The 23,289-nt window shown below is 47.9% G+C and overlaps 1 protein-coding gene across 1 annotated transcript in view; it reads left to right on the top strand.

The window, feature by feature from the left end:
- BCORL1 (BCL6 corepressor like 1) overlaps positions 1–23,289 on the top strand; it is a 35,607-nt gene that overhangs the window by 4,964 nt on the left and 7,354 nt on the right. The window contains exons 7-9 of the mRNA XM_034781740.1: positions 161–306; positions 1,887–1,964; positions 8,475–8,628. Of these exons, the coding sequence (XP_034637631.1) occupies positions 161–306; positions 1,887–1,964; positions 8,475–8,628 (378 nt within the window). The remainder of the gene's footprint in view (positions 1–160; positions 307–1,886; positions 1,965–8,474; positions 8,629–23,289) is intronic.

Below are 23,289 nucleotides of genomic sequence, written 5' to 3'. Positions count from 1 at the left end.
GAGACAGCAGCTGCCAGGGCTGTGGGTCTGGGAGTCTTTTAGGCAGTGTCACTAGCCAACCTTTGGCAGTATAGCCATCTAGCAAAAAGCAGATTGTTTGTTTGCTCTGTGGACTGCACAGACCTCCTTTTCCTCTGGTAACTCTCTTGTCCTTTGCCAGGCCTGTCCATGATGCAGTGGTGAATGACAACCTGGAGACCATGTGGCTTCTGCTCTCGTATGGGGCTGACCCCACACTCGCCACTTACTCGGGGCAGACAGCCATGAAACTGGCCAGCAGTGAGGTGATGAAGCGGTTCCTGAGCGGTAAGTGGGGCATGGTAATGATTTGATGTTTATACAGAGTACCTTCCACCCCAAAAGAACCCAAATGCTTTACAAGCTGTAGGTGTTAAACACAAAACTGCATGGCAGTATTCAGGGGCCATAGTTAGACACTCAGTCATCAGAGGATGCCAGAGCAAAGGTGGATTGAATAAACATACTTCTGCCCCAGTGCACATTGGTGCCCAGTCCAGTCTATGCTGTTTCTCAAATACTACAATATAGGATATGAATCCTTCTCCAATTATAGACACAAAACTGTCTGCAAGAACCTGTGTCGTGTAACTAAAGGTAGTATCCTAATGCAGGGCAGAGCTGATGTGTACACAAGCCAGTAAGTGAACACTTCAATCTCCCTGGTCATTCTATCACAGATTTAAAAGTCACTGTCATTGAACAAAAAAACTTCAGTAACAGACTTCAAAGAGAAACAGCAGAACTAAAATTCATTTGCAAATTCAACACCATTAATCTGGGCTTGAATAGGGATTGGGAGTGGCTGGCTCACTACAGAAGCAGCTTTTCCTCTCCTGGAATTGACACCTCCTCATCTATTATTGGGAGTGGACTACATCCACCCTGATTGAATTGGCCTCGTCAACACTGGTTCTCCACTTGTGAAGTAACTCCCTGCTCTCCATGTGTCAGTATATAATGCCTGCATCTGTAGCTTTCACTCTATGCATCCGAAGAAGTGAGGTTTTTACTCACGAAAGCTTATGCCCAAATAAATCTGTTAGTCTTTAAGGTGCCACCAGACTCTTTGTTGTTTTTGTAGATACAGACTAACACGGCTACCCCCTGATACTTGCCAAACCTAACTGGCAATTCCTGCCTTTACTATGCAACTTCAATGCTCCATTAACACACACTTTTGCAGCTGAGAAGTGATGTTCTCAATTCTAAAATTACTCCCTCTGAAGAATGTTTACCTGCCATTGTTAGCAATAATGCTTCAGGTCACTGTGACTGCATGCTTAGAGTAAAATGTCTGTTTGCTTCCTGTGCTATTTGTGTGGAATTGGTGTTGCTATTTTCCTGTTATGGGTCTTGCACAGAAGCAAGGCAGAGAGAAACAGTTAAAAAAAGTAAATGTAACAGGATGACACAGGTGTTGCCTGAAACTCTGTTTAGCTCCTTTTTGTTCCTCAGTAGATTCAAGATGATAGGTACCTTTGTATTCCTGTGGTTTTGGAAAGTTGTGCCCATGTGCTCCTCTAGACTTAACTAAATTCTTGTGTGTGTGTGCTTGGAACCACCCCTTCCAAATAGCTGTTACCTTAACTCTAGTGGGTTCTAGAGTTGTTCTTCTACCCCCTCTGCCCCCCCCCCCCACACACACACTTTCTTTCTCCTGTTCGCAGTCCCTGGTCACACTTTTGGAGGTTGGAGGACATATTCCTCATGAACTGTGGTCCCTTGTCTACCATTGCCTTGGGCTGCAGGGAGGAGTGAGTCACTTCAGCTCTCTGCTGCTTCCCCCAAGAGCCTTGCTGATGAAAGGATGAGAATGTTGTATAGCTGCTCTATGGGTGCCTCCCTTCCTTGCTTTCCTCTTGCAGATTACCTCTCGGATCTCCAAGGGCGTGCTGATGGGGACCCCCGAACAGCATGGGATTTCTACAGCAGCTCTGTTCTGGGTAAGTTCAGCTGATTCTATCTCCCCCTGCAGGGCAGAGTGTGGTGTGGCTGCTGAATGAGGACTGGACAACGGTCACACAAGCTGGGACTTGCTAAGCCTGTGGGCCTCCCTCCCAACCCATGTATAGAAGGAGAAAATGAGCAGGAAGCCCTCATTGGCATGTGATCTGCTGTAGTTTCACACCAATCACTGACTCAAGAATCTACTAGTTCCTGAAAGGGACTTTCTTCAAATATCTGTCCACACGGATCCCAATCTAGGGTCACATGTACCCCATGAGCATGAGATTAGCTTCTTTTGTCCAGAGTTAGTTGGGGCTATGCATGTACCCTGCATGCTCTTGAGCTCCTCCTCCGAAGGCATAAAGGGCAAGGGGCCCCAGCCACAACTCACTTCCTTCCTGCTGACCATGGCAGCAAGGTAGAACTGCCTCAGTGTGTTTCACTACCCTGTAGCTGTAACGTCTTTGTTACTCTTAATGCAGGTGATGTTTTTATAGTTAATGTTTTGGTAGTCCATTAGCAAAACAAAGAAGACAAAACCTTTTTATTCCTTCAGGGAGTTTTCCAAGGTACTGCAGAGGCTAAGGCTCTAGGCTTTAAGTCATGCCCATACTGCGAAGCAGCCATTCTTTTAAATGATGGGTATTTTAAATGTCTAGTGCTCGATTTGTGTATCTTTTTCGACACAAACTCCAAAGGCTAGAGATGCACATTTTAAAATTATTTTTGTTAGATTACTCCATGAAGAGAGGGTCTGATTCTGAGATACTTTGGCAGAAAGAAGCCCCCACCACTCCATGACAGCATTAAGTCAGTGCTACTTCTATTTGTGAGGTTGCTCCCAGATCTCTTTGTGTTCAGAAAGACTGGGCATTTATCAAAGGCTGCTGATACTCCGGCACAGATCCCCTCAGGTGAGTCTGTGGCTCCTGCTGCCCGTGACAGGAAAAAAAAAACTTATTTGAAACTGTCCTGGCACTTATCACGATCCCCAATACTAGCTAAAAACAGAGTGAAAACATACCCCTCATCTGACTCAGTGCAGGCTCTGTCTTCTAAATCCTGACCTGCTGGCTACGACAACTCTGGTACCAATTCAGCACCAGTCCACATCAGCTACCACCACTTCGTCTATCTTGGGTGTCATCTTCTGTGTCACTCACTTAAATTGTTCCAGCACTGTGCAGTGGCAAAAGACCAGCATTGGTGACAATTTCTGCTCCAGTATCTATGCAATCAATATCGCAGATCTTGAAGTCAGCTGTTTTCAGCATATCTGGAGACCTGAGCTGGTATCTCCTCTACTTGATAATTCTCCCTTGTCAATAAATCTCTCATTGATACTGGAGCCAAGAGTTCCAATAATGAAGATTTCACTGCGCCCAATATCTTTGGTTTCAGTTTCAATGTGGCATCACATAGTATCAGGTTCTCCACAGATTTCCTCAACTCCACAAAGATCAGCACCTCCTTCAGAAGAGGTGTATTCTTCTACCTTCTCATCACTTTCAATCTATAACAGAAGTCCATCGCCTAGCGCTGCCTCCTTTTCTCCTCAGTCAACTTGTGAAGGAGCCCCTGAGAAGAGAGTTTCAAGTTGTTGTTCTTCTCATACAAGACAGTTCAGGAAGATCTCAGAATTGTTGGATCCCTCCCTCTTGGCCCCATATGCCATATGGGATGCAATCCTGGCCATATGGCCTCCCTGGAGCCCACACCTCCATTCACTCCATATTCTTCTAAAGCTCCTGTAGTTAGATCCACCTTAGGAGATTTAGCTGTATCACAACCATCTCATCCACCCCACAAAGTGCTTCTCAACACCTGGTTCAAGAATTCTGGAATGAAGAGATAACATGGATTGCTAGGGTGACCCTTTGGTTCTATTAGCTATTTCTTCTTCTTCTCCTTATGAAGTTATTAATCCTTAGGGTACCTTGATTGTCAAGGACTTTAAGGCCTTGCAGAACCTTCTGAAGAGGATCGCTGACACCTTAGAAATTCTTCTTCAGGTGTTACAAGAATGGTTACATAGAATGTTTGATTCTATTGCACACTGTTTATGAAGGCTGTTTGGTGACAGCCATTAATGGAGGCATTCTCGATCAAGCCAGGGCCCTTTGGCAGACCTTGGCCTCCATCACAGCTACCTCCAAAAGAGCAGGCTGTTGCTTTCAAGTTCCAAGTAAAGGCTCTGAGAACTTTATACTCACCTGGTTTCAGGTTCATTGTGCATGGGCAGCAGCCAGTCAGCCAAGATTTACTCTTCGAGACAAAGACCCAAAGAAGTTGGACCTATTTGAGAGGAAGGTCTATTCCTTGCTTAGCCTTCAAGCCGGTATTGCAAACTGCCAGGTTTTGCTACCCAAGTATGATTGTCTCCAGAGGGATGGTCTACCAGTTCTTGCATGAAATTCCACAGGATTCTAGGGTTGAACTTAAGTTTCTATATTTAGCGGGACAGCTAATTGCAACAGTGGTTCTTCAAGCTGCGTTTGATGCCTCCAACACTGTCACAAGATCAATGGTAACTGCAGACACTATGTGTACAGTGTTTGGGCTCCAGACAGCCCAATAGAGGATTTACCCTTTGACGCTCGTGGCCTCTCTAATTCTAAAGAACATGAAGCATTGCACTCATTGAAAGATTCCAAACTGATGCGTCATTGCCTAGGCCTTTACACCCCATCCCAAAGAAGGAAACCATTCAAACCACAGCACCAAGTGAGATAGATGCCTCCTTCCTCTTATTTTTAACACCAGGGACCATCAGAAACCTTTAAAAGGAGGCCTTATCAGAAGCAAAGGGGTTCTGCTGTAACATCTCACAACACAGCAGGCCCAAGGCAGCAAGTTTGATGCCATGGTTGAATGCCTGGACCAAATCAGGCATTTCTTCCCTCCATTTGGCATTTACCTCTCTGATGCATTGGCTGCAATTACTGACTGCTGGGTCTCGAAATCATCCGGAAGGGCTATGAGATACAATTCCAATCCGTGCCTAATCCCTGCCCTCCAACCCATCCTTTTTCAGGGACTGCTCTTGTGAGAGCATGTTTTCAGCACTAATCTCGTAGAATTCATCAGAATGGCTGTTAGGGATTGATGTTTGCATCTCCAAATCCCACAAACAGTCTAGTGACAAATGCCTCCAAACAGGGCTGGGGAGAGCACAGCTAACTCATCTGCTAATCCAAGATTTATGGTCCAGTTACAGAATCCCAACTACACATAAACATACTAGAACTTGAGGCCATTTGTCCAATTTGCAGAGCATTTCTACCTCTGCTTCAGGGTACCACTGTCCATGTTTTGATCCAGTACTACTGTGGGGCACTTTGTGAACGGGCAACGAGGAGCAAAATATCCCCCTCTGTGTCTAGTGGCCATTCTCCTCTGGGAATGGTATTTTCAGCATCATGTCCATCTCGTAGCCCTACTCTTATCTGACTTCCAAAATAATGCAATGGATGTACTCAGTAGAAAATGTTCTTTTCCTATGAATGTTCCCTCAAGGACTCAGTTCTTTTGAGAACTTTTCAGAAGTGGGCCCTTCCCATCATAGATCTGTTTCCAACCAGTCTAAACAACAAATGTCCCATGCTTTGCTCCAGGGGAGGAAGAAGTCCGGGCTCCCTCTCAGATGCATTTCTGATTCATTGGGACAGGAATCTGCTCTAAGGGTTTTCCCCCCCGATCCCTCTGATGCACAGAGTTCTTAGGGAAATAAAACTAGACCGAGCTCAAGCCATCTTAATAGTCCTGGCATGGGCATGACAATTTTTGTACTGAGAGATGGTATATCTATTGATTCAACTGCAATTCAAGCTAACAGTCACTCTGGACATAATATCCCAGGACTGAGATCTTATTCTAAATCCAGATCCAATGTCTCTATATCTACTGGATTGTAGGCTCTCTGGCTGAGCTTGAAGGTAGATGTTGCTCAGCAGAGGTACAGAACATTCTCATTCAGAGCCCAAATTCTTCAAGGCTTATGGGGCCAAATGGAAACGTTTTCATTATGGGCTTCCCACCGTAACTTTCCTCCTGTGGGTGTCTGTTCCTGTCCTCCTAGATTACCTGTCTGTCATTGAAGCTTTCAGGTTTCTCCAGAAGTTCTGTTAAGTTCTCTCAGTAGCAATATCGCCAATACAGGGATGCATTTTTTTTTCCTGGTTCTCCAGTAACCAAATTTTGGAAGGGGCTATTCTGTGTGTTAAGGATTTTTTTCCCCTCCCTTAGACATACATGTAGTACTCCTATCTCAGAGCCTCCGTTTCAACCTACATCGTCCTGTTCTTTGTGTTTTGTCTATTAAGACAACATTCTTATATTGGTGCTCTACTCGCAAACTGAGTAAAAATCCAAGCACCGATGGTAGGACCACCTTCCATAAGGACAGTTACTCTCCATTCTCATTCTAAATTTCTGCCTCAAATGCTCTCGGTCTTTCACTTTAATCAGTTTATTCTCTTACAAGTGTTCTTTCCAAGACCTCACTCGTCCCCTGCAGATGCTTCGACATTTTAAGAGCTATCTTATATTACCTCAAGAAGACAAAACCATCGCACAGATCACCCAGGCAATTTATCTTCTGGTGATAAGTCCAGAGAACTGACTGTTTTGACACAGACTCTCAAAATGGATGTCAGACTGCATTAGCATTTCTAGTGAACTGAATCATAGACTATCAGGGTTGGAAGGGACCTCAGGAGGTCATCTAGTCCAACCCCCTGCTCAAAGCAGGACTAATCCCCAGACAGGCTTTTGCCCCAAATCCCTAAATGGCCCCCTCAAGGATTGAACTCACAACCCTGGGTTTAGCAGGCCAATGCTCAAAACACTGAGCTATTCCTTCCCCCCATAAAGGAGGTCAGAATAGATTATCATAATGGTCCCTTCTGACCTTAAAGTCTTTGAAAGAGCTCAGGCAACTTTCTCAGCCTTTTTAAGAGGCATCCCTGTACTCAAAATCTGTAGAGCAGCTCCTTGGAGCTCCACACATTCCTTTATAAACTGCTGTTCTTTAGTGTCAGCCTTTAGATCTGATACACAGTTTGGCAGGGCATTCTTACAGATCTTATTCAAATAGGACTCCTGGCACCCATCACCTTAGAGCGACAGCTGCCTGCCAGTCATCTAAAGTGGGATCAATGTGGGCAAATACTCAAAGAAGAAAGAATGGTTACTTGCCTTACAGTAACTGGTTCTTTGGGATGCTTTGTCTACACAGATCCCACCATCCACGCTCCCTTCCCCTGACTGTGGAGTCTCTTTGCCTTGGGGATTCTGTATTGGTGAAAGAACAGAGTGGAGGTTGGGGCCACTGAGCCCTTTATGTCCTCGGGTAAGGGGCTTGAGGGCATGCAGAGGCATGAGTAGCCCCAACAGATATAGCTCTTTTGGCCAGCAGTATCTCATGTGCATAGGGCCCAGAATGGGATCTGTGGGGGTAAAACATCTGAGTCATAGTTACTGTAAGGAGAGTAACTTTTCCCAGCTTTTCAAGAGCCACAGGACAGAGTCACCACTGCAACTTGTCCTGCTGAGTAATCAGCTGTCTGTTGCACACAGCCCACTGCAGTGCTCCAGCTTGAACCATGGGACTGGGCCAGAGGCTCAGGCAGAATCTGGTGGCACTGGTCTAGTAACGGCTGGAGGGCATGGGCTCAGGAAAGATGTTATTGACTGAACAGTCCTGAGCCAGCACTGCAGAGAGGGATGAGAGAAGGAGCTCTGGGAGGAACTCAGCTGGTTCTCCCAAGTCTACCATTTGATTCAGATCATGGCAGGGAGTTACTGGGCAATCCCTGCGGCTGAGCCCTTCCAGTGGGAGATGCTGGGGTGGACGGGAAGTGTGAGATTCAACTGGCTTTTGTTTCTGAATTTGTTGTGGTATTTTGTACTTGTGCAGGTGAGACGCTAGTTGCACTGGGTAGAGCTGGGCAGTTTGGGCAGACATGCCAGTTTCCTCCACATGCCCCTTTGCTAGCACCCCTCACTCCTGACCTGCAGTTCTGGTGCACTGCAGTTCTGAGTCACATGTACCCCCTACTTCCCTGCAGACTGGTTTCTCGGTCATGCCACATTGATCTGGTAGCTTGTGATGCACATACATTGGCACTAAAGTAAAGACACGTCCAATTGAAGCCTGGCTTCTAGCAGTGGCTGTTCAGGGCAGTGGGTTGCTGTGTTCCTCCAGAAGAGTTTGCACCCAGCAGTGCGGGTTTCATTTGTCTGGTGGTACCTTTGTGATACAGATCACAATATAGCAGGTGAAACCTCCTCTTTGGAGACCTGGAACACCAGCTGTAGTGGGCTGGGAGCAGAAATGTGCAGTAAGACACCAAGCCCAGATTCCTGCCCAGGGACTCTGAGCTTCACTCTTGGTGCTGAACATTTTCTGTTCCTCCCTCCATCCCCTCCCCAGTTCCTAGGGAAACACTGTGCACCAGCAAAAATGAAAGTATGGGGGATGCCAACACCTAATTTATTTGTTTCAGAGGGGAAGGATGGGATTGGGTGCGACCTTCTGCTCAACCCTCCCGGAAGCTCTGATCAGGAGGAAGAGGAGCAAGAATCAGACAGCTTCATGTTTGAGTTCTCAGACAAGCCCCTGCTTCCTTGCTATAACCTCCAGGTGTCGGTCTCACGTGGGTGAGTGTTACTTCCTATTTTTGCATAGCAAATCCTGGGCAGAGCAAATTTCTGACAAATTTGGGGACCTAGTGAGCGTATTGAGAAATGGGAGCAGGAACGGAGAACGTGAGTCCTCAGGGTTAGCTGAGAGTGGAAGTAGGCACCAGGCTGCCCTCAGAAGGGGGCAGAGCAATATGCAGTGTACATGGGCTGTCTCTATATTGGGCAAGAGATGATGCCTGCTTGAGCACTTTTGAGAGCCTTAGGTGATTGCTCACCTAGGTAACAGGCATTGTAGCATCCCAATAGAGAATGTTAATGCTTTGCACATACCTTGCATATTCCATTAGTAGGTCTCAAAGCACTTTGCCAAGGTGGGCAAAATGTCATTATCCTTATCTGACCAACTTCTGTTGGTGAGAGACACAAGCTTTTGAGCTTACACAAAGCTCTTCCTCAGGTCAGAAGAAGAAGAGCTCTGTGTAGCTCAAAAGCTTGTCTCTCTCACCAACAGAAGTTGGTCCAATAACAGATATTACCTCAACAACCTTGTCGCTCATATCCTGGGACCAACACAGCATTAGCACCACTGCAAACGTTACCATTATGTGACAGTTGGGCGGTGGAGGCATGGAGAGGTTCCAAGTTCCCTAAGGTTATGCAGCAAGTCGGTAACAGAGCCAGGAATAGTACTCAAGTCTCTTGGGTCCCATTTTGGTGCTCTACCCACTGCACGGAGCTGTCTCATAAAGGCATAGAGTATTGGCCATTGTTCTGTTTGGGAACGGAAGGGAGGACACAAGCCTTACAAAACCCCAAAACAAAGATGCAAATAAGAGGTCAGAAATCATGAACTTTTGGGTGGCTATGTGGTTTAGGAAGGAGCTCAGACTGAAGCCTATAAAAGAATGAAAAATGCAGATGAGAGCAACATTTTCTGTAGTTCATTTGTTTGTGAACTTTCTGTCCTAAACTCTTGTTTAGTATTGCTGTACACTTTTACAGCTCTGACTTCCTGCTCCAAAGGTGAGTGTGTTTCAGTGTTGTAAAGAATTCAGTGGAGATATTTCGGGATACATTTACAAATTTAAAGTTATTCTTATTTATCCTTTTTCATAAAACAAGCACAGGAGGCACTGGATTAAAAGACATGTCATTTCAAAATACTTAAGAAATAATCTTTTTTGAAGTGACATTCTTTTAAGAACTACATAGGATGCAGTATATGAGTTTCCTGATGAGTTCTCTGCTGCAGGACATTGAGGCAAACAGATGGATACATTTCATAGCTAGAGTAAATGCATGTATATGAGTGACATCTACAGTTACATTAGCTGGAATAAAATCACAAGGCCTATCAATCTTTAATCTTTCTTCTTCGAGTGCTTGCTCATATCGATTCCAATTAGGTGTGCACGCACCGCGTGCACGATCGTCAGAGAATTTTCTACCCTAGCAACACCCGGTGGGTCGGCTGTGGAGCCCCCTGGAGTGGAGCCTTCATGGCGCTGGATATATACCCCAGCCGACCCAGCGCCCCCTCAGTTCCTTCTTACCACCCCTGACGGTCGTTGGAACTGTGGAGCGCAGCATAGCTGTTCTCCACTCTCCCTAGGTTATCCTGTTATTTCTGTAGATAGTTGTAGTTATATCTGTTGTATAGTGTTAGATAGTTATTCATCTTACTTTTTAATAGTTGTAAATAGTTAGCGGGGGTTAAGGGGGTTGTTCTCCCCCCTTTTCCCCCTGGCACATAGCCGGGCTCATGCCCAAGGCTCCTGGCTTTAAGCCGTACGCGTCCTGCGCTAAGCCTATGCCCACGAGTGATCCGCACGACTCGTGTCTGAAGTGTCTAGGAGAGTCCCATCAGACAGATAAGTGTAAGATCTGTAAGGCCTTCAGACCGAGAACCAAAAAGGAGCAGGACTTTAGGCTTAGGCAGCTCCTCATGGAGGCAGCACTTAGCCCGGATCCTCCATCGGCTCGTCCAGCCCCAGCACCGAGTGCCTCCGTGCGCAGCGCCCCTGCGGCACCGACCGGTACTGCACCGCGGGCAGAGTCGGACAAGGCCTCACGGCACCGGCCTCCTTCGGCACCGCGCCCGCCACAGGGGCCTTGTCGCCGGTCCTTGTCTCCAGGACACAAGAAATCCCGCAAGGCGCAGGAGACTGCTGTCCTGAAGACACCGGCTCCCCCGGTGCCGGGGGTAGAGCCGCATCCACCTTTGGACCACCAGAAGCAAGTGCCTGCTACACCGTCGACTCCGGCACCGCAGCCGTTGAGTCCGGTGCGGACTGGATCACCACCTCGGTTGGTGGTGGAGCCTTGTCTTCCGTCCACCCCAGAGACCTTCGTGACGACGAGAGACCTTATTGCTCTCAAGGAGCCAGCACCACCCCAACCACCAGCACCGTCGGCTCCTCGCGCAGTGCAATCCAGGGGCCAGGCTGCCCTGGTGCGCCCGCCGTCTCAGGGTGTGGACTCACGGCACCGCTCCAGGTCTCGGAGCAGGTCCCGACGCCGCTCGCAGTCCCGGCACCGACTATCACCTCGGCACCAGTCGTACTCGCGGCCAAGATCCTCGTCGCGGCACCGCTCTACGTCTCGGCACCGTCACGATCATCAGTACTGATCGGACTCCAGACGTAGTTCCTGGCACCGGTACGAGCACCGCTCGAGTTCAAGGGGCCGCTCCCAGTACCATGTCTACTCGCGGTCATCCTCATCCAGGTCCAGATCTGGATCTCAGCACCGACATGGCTACCGGCACCGATCCCGGTACCGCTCACCGGCACCGCGCAGGGACCGATCACCTCCAGACCGGCACCGATTGGCACCATATCATCCTGAGCAGATTTCGACACATTCGGCACCGCCTTGGCCCTCGAGATCAGCATCTCGCTCCTCCGATGGGGCCTTGAGATCGGCATACCCTCCTCAGGGGCAGGCTGCTGCGGCTGACTTGGGCCACTGGCAGGAGGTGGCGGAGGACCCTGCACAGGGACCTACGCACTGGTCGTTCTGGACCCCGTGGGCGTATCACCAGGCGCAGGGGGCTCCACCATCAGCCTCTCGCTCGGCACGCTCTGAGCCCAGGGCCCCAGAGGCCACCATCTCCCGCCCTCCCCCAGGGGGCATGGAGGCTCCCGTGCCTACACCATCTGCAGCCCTGGACCCAGGGGCAGGCGATGCTCTGCTTCAGGGACCCTTGGAGCAGGACCCGCCATTAGACCCCTTGCCACCTGAGGCATCCTCCTCATCTTCCCCAGATGAGGCGGTGGCGGGCACAACCGCCACAGGTCCACCCCTGATAGATCTTCGTGCCCACCAAGACCTATTACATAGGGTGGCGCGTAATATGGATCTCCAGGCGGAGGAGATAGAAGAGGTACAGGACCCGGTGGTGAGCATCCTCTTGGCGGATGCCCCATCCAGGGTGGCATTGCCTTTGATTCGGACAATTCAGGCTAATGCCACTACAATATGGCAGACTCCTGCCTCTATTCCACCCACAGCCAGAGGGGTGGAAAGGAAGTACTTCGTCCCTTCCAAGGACTATGAGTACCTATATACTCATCCCCAACCGTGTTCACTAGTGGTGTCATTGGTGAACGCAAGGGAGCGTCACGGCCAGCAGGCTGCAGCACCCAAATCGAAGGACGCTAAGCGCTTCGATTTGTTTGGGCGTAAGGTGTATTCAGCGGGAGGGCTGCAACTCAGAGCGGCTAACCAGCAGGCGCTCTTGAGCCGCTATAACTTTAATTCCTGGAACTCTATGGGGAAGTTTAAGGAGTTGGTTCCCCAAGACTCAAGGGAAGAGTTCGGGGCCTTAGTGGAGGAGGGTAAGAAGGTGGCACGGACCTCCTTACAGGCCTCCTTGGACATAGCGGACTCGTCTGCGAGGATGCTGGCCTCAGGTATCGCCATGCGGCAAGTCTCCTGGCTCCAGGTCTCGGGCTTGCCGCCGGAACTGCAGCAGACCCTGCAGGATTTACCCTTTGAGGGCCACGGGCTGTTCTCGGAGAAGACGGACTCTCGGCTGCAGAGCCTCAAGGACTCGAACGATCATGCCTTCCCTGGGGATGCATGTCCCAGGGCCCCAGCGCAGACCCTTTGGGCCCCAGCCTCAAAGGTTCTACCCTCCCCCGCCTCGTCCGAGACAGGACTTCGCCAGAAGGCAGGGACGAGGTGGTAGGCGAAGGTCGACCGGCCCTCAACCCGGTCAGAACCAGGGGCCGCCTAGGCCACCTTCAGGCCCTAGGCAGAACTTTTGAAGGTGCGGTCGAGGACGGCGCCCCAGCCACTACCCAGGATCCAGCTCCCTCCTTTCGGGATCGCCTCTCCCGTTTCCACCGTGCTTGGTCCCTTATAACCTTGGACCGTTGGGTCCTTCGCACGGTGGAGAGGGGATACGCTCTCCAGTTTTCTTGGTTCCCTCCCTCCCACCCCCCCTCCCCGTCCCTCTTCAGGGACCCTTCTCACGAGAATCTCCTTACACAGGAGGTTTTTGGGCTCCTCTCTATGGGGGCCATAGAGGAGGTTCCGCCAGAGTTAAGGGGCAGGGGGTTTTATTCCCGCTACTTCCTGATCCCCAAGTCAAAGGGGGGGTCTGCGACCCATCTTAGACTTACGCGGACTCAACAAATTCATAGTAAAGTTGAAGTTCCGCATGTTATCATTGGGGACCATTATCCCTTCCCTGGATCCTGGAGACTGGTTCGCTGCCCTCAACATGAAGGACTCATATTTTCATATAGCGATCTATCCGCCTCACAGGCAATTTGTGGTAAACAAGGTGCACTACCAATTTGCAGTCCTTCCCTTCGGCTTGTCGTCGGCCCCCAGAGTGTTCACAGAATGTATGGCTGTCGTGGCAGCATACCTTCGTCGACAAGGCATACAGGTGTTTCCGTACTTAGACGCTGGTACGCGGCTGCACCAGAGAGCAAGTTCAAGCTCACGTCCACATAATAGTACACACATTCCACGAGTTGGGCATTCTACTCAACAACGAGAAGTCCACTCTAGAGCCAACCCAGAGGATAGAATTTATTGGGGCAGTCCTAGACTCCAGACGTGCCCGAGCTATTCTACCAGACAGTCGCTTTCATACCGTCACAAGCGTCATTCGAGGGCTCAGGGCCTTTCCGATTACCACAATGAGGACGTGCCTTGCCCTGTTGGGTCACATGGCTTCTTGCTCTTATGTAACAGGCATGCCAGACTTCGGCTCCGCCCACTTTAGGCCTGGGTATCATCGGTGTACCGTCCTTATCGGGACAACCTAAACATGGTGGTCACGGTTCCGAGCTCAGTCTTGACCTCCCTCACCTAGTGGCTGGATCACAAGGCGGTTTGCGCAGGAGTACCATTTCACGCCCCACAACCCTCCCTGCACCTGGTCACAGACGCTTCATCTCTAGGATGGGGCGCCCACCTCGGGGAGCACCATACCCAGGGCCTGTGGACCGCACCCCAACTAGCCCTGCACATCAATGTTCGAGAGCTGATGGCGGTGCGCCTGGCATGCCAGGTATTTCTCAATCTCCTACAGGGCCGTTGTGTGTTAGTTCTCACAGACAACACCACGGCCATGTTTTACATCAACAAACGAGGAGCCCGCTCGTCGCTTCTATGCCAAGAGGCCATTCGCCTCTGGGACTTCTGCATCTCCCACTTGATACATCTCACGGCATCGTTTCTTCCTGGAGTCCAGAATACGCTAGCGGACCGTCTCAGCAGGTCCTTCCAGACACACGAGTGGTCAATTCGCCCAGACATCATCTATTCCGTCTTCCAGAGGTGGGGATTTCCCCAGGTCGACCTGTTTGCATCTCGAGCCAACAGGAAGTGCCACGCGTTCTGCTCCCTACAAGGGCAAGCTCTGGGCTCTCTGTCGGACGCGTTCCTTCTAACCTGGAAAGACCACCTGTTCTACGCTTTCCCTCCATTTCCTCTGGTCCACAGGGTACTGCTTAAGCTGCGCAGAGACCAGGCACAGCTAATTCTAGTCGCTCCAGCTTGGCCAAGGCAGCACTGGTACACCACATTGTTGGAGCTTTCGGTTCAAACACCGATCACACTTTCTTTGTGTCCAGATCTAATCTCTGAGGACCACGGCCAACTATGTCACCCCGACCTGCAGTCGCTCCACCTCACGGCGTGGATGCTCCATGGCTGAATCGGGCAGAGTGGCAATGCTCGCAGTCCGTCCAGCACATTCTGCTGGGAAGTAGGAAGCCCTCTACACGGACCACTTAGCCAAGTGGAAACGGTTCTCCTGTTGGTGCGAGCAGCGAGCCACGTCCCCCTTGCAGGTGCCTATTCCTCTCATACTTGAATATCTCCTATCCCTAAAACAGCAGGGCTTGGCGATATCTACAGTCAGGGTTCACCTCGCCGCTATTTCGGCCTTCCACCCAGGAGAACTCGCTTCCTCGGTCTTCTCTAACCCAATGGTCGTTAGATTCCTCAAGGGCTTAGACCGGATATACCACAGCAATGCCAGCCCGTTCCGACGTGGGATCTCAACCTGGTTCTCTCCAAGCTCACAGGGCCTCTGTTCGAGCCATTGGCTACCTGTTCACTCCTGTACCTATCCTGGAAGACAGCCTTCCTTGTAGCCATCACCTCAGCAAGGCGCGTTTCTGAACTCAAGGCGCTTACGTCCGAGCCCCCATACACTGTTTTCCATAAGGACAAGGTGCAGCTTCGCCCCCACCCTGCTTTTCTTCCCAAGGTAGTCTCACCATTTCACGTGAATCAGGATGTATTTCTCCCGGTCTTCCATCCTAAGCCACACGCTACTCGCCAAGACCAGCGTTTGCATTCTTTGGACGTACGCAGGGCCCTGGCTTTCTATATTGACCGTACAAAGCCGTTTAGGAAGACGAGACAACTCTTTGTTGCAGTGGCCGACCAGATGAAAGGCTTACCGGTCTCCTACAATGCCTGTCCTCTTGGATCACGTCCTGTATTCGTGCTTGCTACGACCTGGCCAGCGCCGCAACGCCGTGCCTCACCGCTCACTCCACGAGGGCCCAGGCCTCCTCGACCGCCTTCCTGGCTCAAGTCCCGATCCAGGACATTTGTAGAGCTGCAGTTTTGGTCGTCAGTCCACACATTCGCAGCTCACTATGCGCTGGTGCAGCAATCCAGAGACAATGCTGCATTCGGGTCAGCGATTTTGCACACAACAATGTCTCACTCCGACCCTACCACCTAGGTAAGGCTTGGGAGTCACCTAATTGGAATCGATATGAGCAAGCACTCGAAGAAGAAAAGACGGTTACTCACCGTTCTAACTGTTGTTCTTCGAGATGTGTTGCTCATATCCATTCCAAACCCGCCCCCCTTCCCCACTGTCGGAGTAGCCGGCAAGAAGGAACTGAGGGGGCACTGGGTCGGCTGGGGTATATATCCAGCGCCATGAAGGCGCCACTCCAGGGGGCTCCACAGCCGACCCACTGGGTGTTGCTAGGGTAGAAAATTCTCTGACGAGCGTGCACGCGGCGCGCGCACACCTAATTGGAATGGATATGAGCAACACATCTCGAAGAACAACAGTTACAATGGTGAGTAACCGTCTTTTCTGGCATAAGCACATTGCCAGTTGAAGACAAGCAGGGATATCCCTGTGGGACAGTATGGATGTGGTAGATGCTTTCTGCTGGGAATTAGTTACTGTTGGCTTGCCATGCTCAGGCACCTGGCCTCTTCATATACTAGGAAACCTGTCTTTGTTTTTCCCTCCATAGCTGCACTTACTTCTGTTCAGCCCCAAGAGTAGCTGTAACAGCAGCAGCTTCTGTAGATTCGTCTCTGGGATGCTACTGGGTTTTTTAATCATCATGTATGTCATCTGACTCTGCTCAAGTATAAGTGACACAGTACTTAAAACACCCTAGTGCCCTGTCTATACTAGCACCCCCACAAGTGGAGCTGTGCCAGTTGTAGCAACGGGGGGAAGCATCCTAGTGTAAACAAAGCCTTGAGTTGAGTGGGGCAATTAAGTGGGGGGGTTTCGGTTGGCTGGCAACCCTGGGAAATCAAAAACAAATTTCAGTTCATGGTGGGGACAGACCCACACAGTTTGTGAATCGAGCCTGAAAAATATTTCTGGCCAAAACTAATGAATTTGTGTCAAATTCAGGGAGAGTTTTGAAACTACCAAAACTGAGGCGTTTAGCAAATAAGCTATTTCTCTGAAAAAATTTGCGCAGTTGTAATTTTGAGTATTCATCTTTGTTTTCTCCATCTGTGAAATGGGCCAATGCTCACTTCACTGTGTGTGGGTGGGTGGCAGGGTTGAGGCTCAGCTGATGTATGTAAAGTACTCTGAACACAAAAAGTGTTAACACAGGGCTCCGTCAAGGCTCCCTAGTTATGGTTGAAACTATGCTTCTCTTAGAAGCAAGGCATCTGTCATGGCAAACCGAACCTGAATTCTCCAGCATGGGCCCTGGATTCTTTTCAGTATGCCACAGATTTTTTGTGTTGACACCATGTAGCTGCACCCTATACATACGCAAGGGCAGCTGAGGAGAGGACAGTTGGGCCACTTGGCACCTGGGAGATTGTTTTAACTGAAACCATACTTATCCTACAATTTGAAGCAATCAGCAGTAAATGAGTTAATATGAACACTATCATTATGTTAGGCTTCAGTGCTAATTTCCCCTTGAGATGAATGAACCATTCCAACCTCTAAGGGTACGTCCACGCTACAGCTGGAGGTGTAGTTCCCGGCTCAGGTAGATAAACGTGCTAACAGTGTAGCTCTAGCAGCTTAGGTTAACCACCTGAATATGTAGTTAAGATGTATGGGATTGTACTCTGGGGAGCTAGCCTGAGCAGCTGCCCCTGCCGCTGTGACTACTCTGCTATTTTTAGTGCACAACCTCAATAAGAGCTAGCGCATATTCATCTACTCAAGTTGGGCATTGCACCTCTAGCTTCCATGGCTAAACACCAGAGTAAAAGAGACAGTTAGAGGCAAAAAGACATCCTTTAAAAACTGGAAGTCAGATCCTACTGCGGAAAATGGAAAAGGAGCATAAATTCTTGCAATCAAGTGCAAAAGTATAATAAAGCAGGCCAAGAAAGACTTCAAAGAGCAACCAGCTAAGGACACACAAACTAATAGTAATAAATAAATTAAGTACATCAAAAGGAGGAAGCCTGCCAACAGTGGGGCCACTGGCTGATCGAGGTGCTAAAAGAGCACTCAAGGAAGACAAGGCTGTTGTTCAGATGCTAAATGAATTCTTTGCATCGGTCTTCACTGAAGAGGATATGTGGGAGATCCCTACACATGAAACATTCTTTTTAGGTGATAAATCTAAGGAACTGTCCCAGATTGAGGTGTCAGTGGAGGAGGTTTTGGAACAAACTGATAAATTAAACTGTAATAAGTCACCAGGACCAGATGGTATTCATCCAAGAGTTGTGAAGGAACTCAAATACGAAATCGCAGAATTACTAGCTGTGGTATGTAATCTATGTCTTAAGTCAGCCTTTGTACCAGATGACAGGAGGGTAACTAATGTAATGCTGATTTTTTTTTAAAAAAGGCTCCAGAGGCAATCCTGGCAATTACAGGCCAGTAAGGCTACCTTTAGTACCAAGCAAAGTGGTTGAAAGGATAGTAAGGAATAGAATTATCATCAGACTCATAGATGAACATGATATGTTGGGGAAAAGTCAACAAGGCTTTTGGAAAGGGAAATCACGCCTCACTAATCTATTAAAATTCTTTGAGTGGGTCAACAAGCATGTGGACAAGTGTGATCAAATGGATACAGTGCCCTTGGACTTTCCATAAGCCTTTGACAAGGTCCCTCACCAAAGGCTCTTAAACAAACTAAGCAATCATGGAATGAAAGGGAAGATTCTCTCCTGGATCAGTAACTGCTTAAACGATAGGAAACAAAGGGTAGGAATAAATGGTCAGTTTTCACAATGGAGAAACGGAAATAGCAGGCTCTCTCAAGGATCTGTACTGGGACCTGTGCTGCTCAACATATTCAGAAATGATCTGTAAAAAGGGGGTGAATGGTGAGGTGTCAAAATTTGCAGACGATACAAAATTACTCAAGATAGTTAAGTCCAAAGCTGACAGTGAAGAATTACACAGGAGTCTCACAAAACTGGGTGGCTGGGAAACAAAATGGCAGGTGAAGTTCAATGTCGATAAGTGCAAAGTAATGCACATTGGAAAACACAATCCCAACTATACATATAAAATGATGGGGTCCAAATTAGCTGTTACCACTCAAGAAAGAGTCATTGTGGGTAGTTCTCTGAAAACATCCGCTCAATGTGCAGCGGCAGTCAAAAAAGCTAACAGTGTCAGGAACTATTAGGAAAGGTCTAGATAATAAAACAGAAAATATCATAATGCCTCTATATAAGTCCATGGTATGCCCACATCTTGAATATTGCATGCAGATGTGGTTGCCCCATCTCAAAAAAGATATATTAGGGTATAGAGAAGGCAACAAAAATGATTAGGGGTATGGAACAGCTTCCATAGGGGGAGAGATTAAAAAGACTAGAACTGTTCAGCTTGGAAAAAAGATGACTAGGGGGGATTTGATAAAGGTCTATACAATCATTAATGCTATGGAGAAAGTGAATAAGAGAGTGTTATTTGCCTTTTCACATCACACAAGAATCTAGGGGTCACCAATGAAATTAATAAACAGCAGGATTAAAACATAATGCACCGTTAACCTGTGGAACTCATTGCCATGGGATGTTGTAAAGGCCAAACCTATAACTGGGTTCAAAAAGAATTAGATGATTTCATGGAGCATAGGTCCATCAATGGCTATTAGCCAAGATACTTATGAACCCAATCCCATGCTCCAGGTGCCTCTAAACCTCCAACTGCTAGAAGCTGGGACTGGACAACAGGTTGTGGATCACTCCAAATTGTCCTGTTCTGTTCATTTCCCCTAAAGCATCTGGCATTGGCCACTGTCAGGGATAGGATACTGGGTTCTATGGAGCATTGGTCAGACCAAGTATGGCCATTTTTATGTTCTAGCATAAATGTACTCTTAGAAATATTGTTCAGCTGAGATTCTGGAGCACAGCGATGTGGTAATAGGTGGATTTTCCTGACTCCGAGTTCATGGCATGCACCTTGACATGCAAACCTTAGCTTTTGATGTGAAAAGGACTTTTCTTTCAAATTCTTCATGACTGCTGTTGATAGAACTATAATATTTTGCTTAAACTGCAAAAAACAAACAAAAAGGCAACATAGAAATGATCACTTCCCTTTCGGTCCCTGCTTACTGGAAAAATGTGAATGTTTCCCCATTTACGTATTCCTACTGTCTAAATGGACATGTGCTCATGGACAGGATAGATAGCCAGAAACTCAAAAGCCCTTAGCATTGCTCATCACTGAGTGGGTCACTGTTATAGCAGAAAAACATTTCAAGTGGCAGTGTTTAGTGTTTAACTTTCAATTGCAAAAGCTGAAAGGCTCCAGTTTAAGTAATTTTGACAGGGAAACGTGTCCAGTGCTAGTTTGCAGAGGACAGAGAGGAGGCAGAAATAAGTGGTGGTATTTCCCCCAGGCTGCCATATTCTGAGCTTCATCCACCCTGATGCCAAAATGAGACCATGCAGATCTTCATAACAATTGCCCCTCGTTTTTCTTGCATGCTTTAACTGGCAGTGACCATGCAAAGGAGTGTTTAAAAAATTGGGTTTATCCTGCTGCATTGTGTCTGTTTCTTTGACTTATAAAGGAAGGGCTGGAACATGAGGGTTTTCTCACTAGTTTTTTGCCTTAAGCCTTGTTTTCTCTCTCTCTCTCTCTCTCTCTCTCTCTCTACTGTTTAATTAAATCAGTTAGGCTCTGACGTAGTTGAGTGGTACAGCCCCCAAGTATAGATGTTCTGAAATACATTTGAGAGGCCTCAAAGTGACTTTAGCTTACTGCCCACACAAGGGGCTTGGCACCAGTTAAACTAAACCAGTTTCTAAACTGATTTAGTTATAGTACAATTTTTGTTATAAGATGTAAAAACTCCTTTCCCTTAATTGCTCAGCTATTATTCTCTTCACTGTTGTGATTTCACCATTGCACTAGTTCTTTAGTCCATCAGTCTAGACAGGATCTGAATTTCTCATGCTTAAAATAAAGTAGAAATAAAAACTCTGGTGGGCGGCAATGGATGCTTCAGCTTTTCTTGATGCATCATAACAAAAACTGGGAGGGGCACTAGCCCAGCTTTCCTTTGGTACCTGATCCGCATTCCCTCCCAACTTGTCCAGTCCAGGCAGAGTTTCTCAGATCCACATGGACACAATACAGTCCAGTACGTGTATTGTTTGTATATGCAATGTATGACTATACTTTGCTGTAAAGCACTGCGTGGAGGACCACAGCTGGTGTGAATGTGGCACTTGGACATCACACTACATTTGGAGGAGGGAGGTCTCTGGCAGCTGTGAGGGAGCAACCAGTACAATTCAGCTGGTGAAGTTTTTGGCATCTACATTGTTTGCTCTTGCCCAGAGGCTGCCCTCATGTGCTAGCTGTTACCTGAGAACACAGCATGACAAGACCCAAAGAGCTTACATTGAAGTCTTTTCACTACATGCCGTGGTATGCACATGGGTCATTATGTGCTGCAAATAATTTGATACATAGTTTTTATGCCCATAACCCTACATAACCCATAACCTAACATATCTGATGAAGAGACCCCAGTTCAGGAAGACTTCTGCATTGGATGCTTTCTTTCAAAATAAGATAGGAGCTGAATGGTGCCTGGTTTGACCTTCCTTTCTGATTTCCCCACCTGAAATCAAGTCTGTGTGTTGGGCCAGCAACTCATACCAAAGGTTGGGCCTGAGACCTTCCTGAATATGTCCCTGTGCAGCTTCAAAGCACCCCTGGAGTAGGTGTACTGAGGAGGAGCCCAGTGAATTCCAGACTGACTTTCCTCTTTGGAACAAGAGGAGAACTGGGCCTCCTCGATCCCTGCCTATCTTGTAAGGATGGTTCTTAAGGGTTGCAAGAGAATGAGCTCCCACAATGGATTTCACAAGTTTCATGGGAGCATCCTTTCTTCCTTTTTGTAGACCTAGGAAATTCCATCAGAAAACGCAGGGCTCATTAAGGCTGGACAGTTAGCAGCCAGAAGTCAGAGGACGCCAGCCCTCATGTAATAAGGCATTATGATAGAGGCTTAAAGACATGCACATACTATTTCTTCAATAGTGCAGTATATCATACAGCTGTTCTGACAGCTTTGAAAGCTGGGCAGTGACTGAGGTGAGCTCAGTGCGAACTTTGGGCTTCCCTGACTTCAGAGTGTTTATGGGTGCAACTTGAACCTTCACCCAACACAGAGTGCAGTTGGAATTTCTCAGGATTTTTTTGTACTCCCCATAAGTGTAAGTTACTGAAGCCTGTGCCTGGGAATGACAGAAGTGCCAAGCGTTCTCTTGCCATCACCAGAGCTGGACTACTGCTGACAGCTGGATTTTCCAGCGTCCCAAGCATGTGTACATTTATTTTTTACATCTGGCAGGCCATGAAACCACCAGATCTTCGCTCACATGCTGATTGCTGGCTTGCTTTTGTCCTGTTTCATTTCCAATGCAGTGTTAGAGACCACTGTCACAAACCAGTGCTGTAACTGTGTCTTCTCTCAAAGCAACTGGCAGACAGTTTCACAATATCACCAACTGCTAATACCTAGCTAGAGCACTTTTTTAGACCAGCTACTAGCACCCTCTTGCAATTAAAGTGAGAGAGGAGTTTGATGGTAATGAGACCCATGTGATGAAGCAAGTTTGGGGTCACACCATTGCATCCCAGTGCTCACACCACTTTGGTAAGCCCAGTAAACTTTCCCATGCACTGAGTCTGGCTCCTTGATGAGAGAGAAACCACCATGGATTTTTAAACCACCCTCTAGCATCTTGCTATGGGTACTGTCAGAGACAAGATGGTGTAGCTAGTCTGCTATTGTCTGTTTCAGTATGTCCGATTGCTGGGAGTGACCAATCTGTCTTATGTATGTGTGTCCGGGGTTACATGACAATACATGTACCAAAGTTGACCATAGCAGCAGCAGGGAAGTGTGCAGTATGGGCCATTCCATATGGGTTTGTGAGGGAGATTAGGACCTAATTCCAGGTCTTGGATTGATAAAGGTTAATTCTTGCCTTTGGGAGGTTAGATTACCAGCCACACAATTGTGGGCCAGGCCCTCACTCAAGAAACCATCACTAGACATTAATGACCTTACCGGTCTATTCAGGGGTAGTACCATATGACTGGAGAATAGCTAACATTGTACTTCTATTTAAGAAGTGTGGGGGGGGAGTGATCTGGGCAATAACATACATGTTAGTCCTGCAAGGCTTTAGAACACATTGTGAAGGAAAGGAAAATTACATTCATGGAGTTAAACGGTAGAGGGGATGTGATGCAAGGTAGATCATGCCAGGGTAACCTGACTTCCTCCTTTGAGACAATAACTGATTATTTTAGAGAAGGGAAGTACAGCAGATCTAATATACTTGTACTTCAGTAAATCATTTGGCACAGTACCATGTGAAATTATTAAATAAATTATGGAGAATGGGGATCAGTACAAGCATTGTAAGGTGGATAAGGAACTGGCTAAATAGAAGAAGGCAACA

Source organism: Trachemys scripta, chromosome 9 (assembly GCF_013100865.1).
Source record: "Trachemys scripta elegans isolate TJP31775 chromosome 9, CAS_Tse_1.0, whole genome shotgun sequence".
Taxonomy (NCBI): domain Eukaryota; kingdom Metazoa; phylum Chordata; order Testudines; family Emydidae; genus Trachemys; species Trachemys scripta.
Note: the sequence above shows the minus strand (reverse complement) of the source record. Positions and strands in the feature narration are given on the sequence as shown.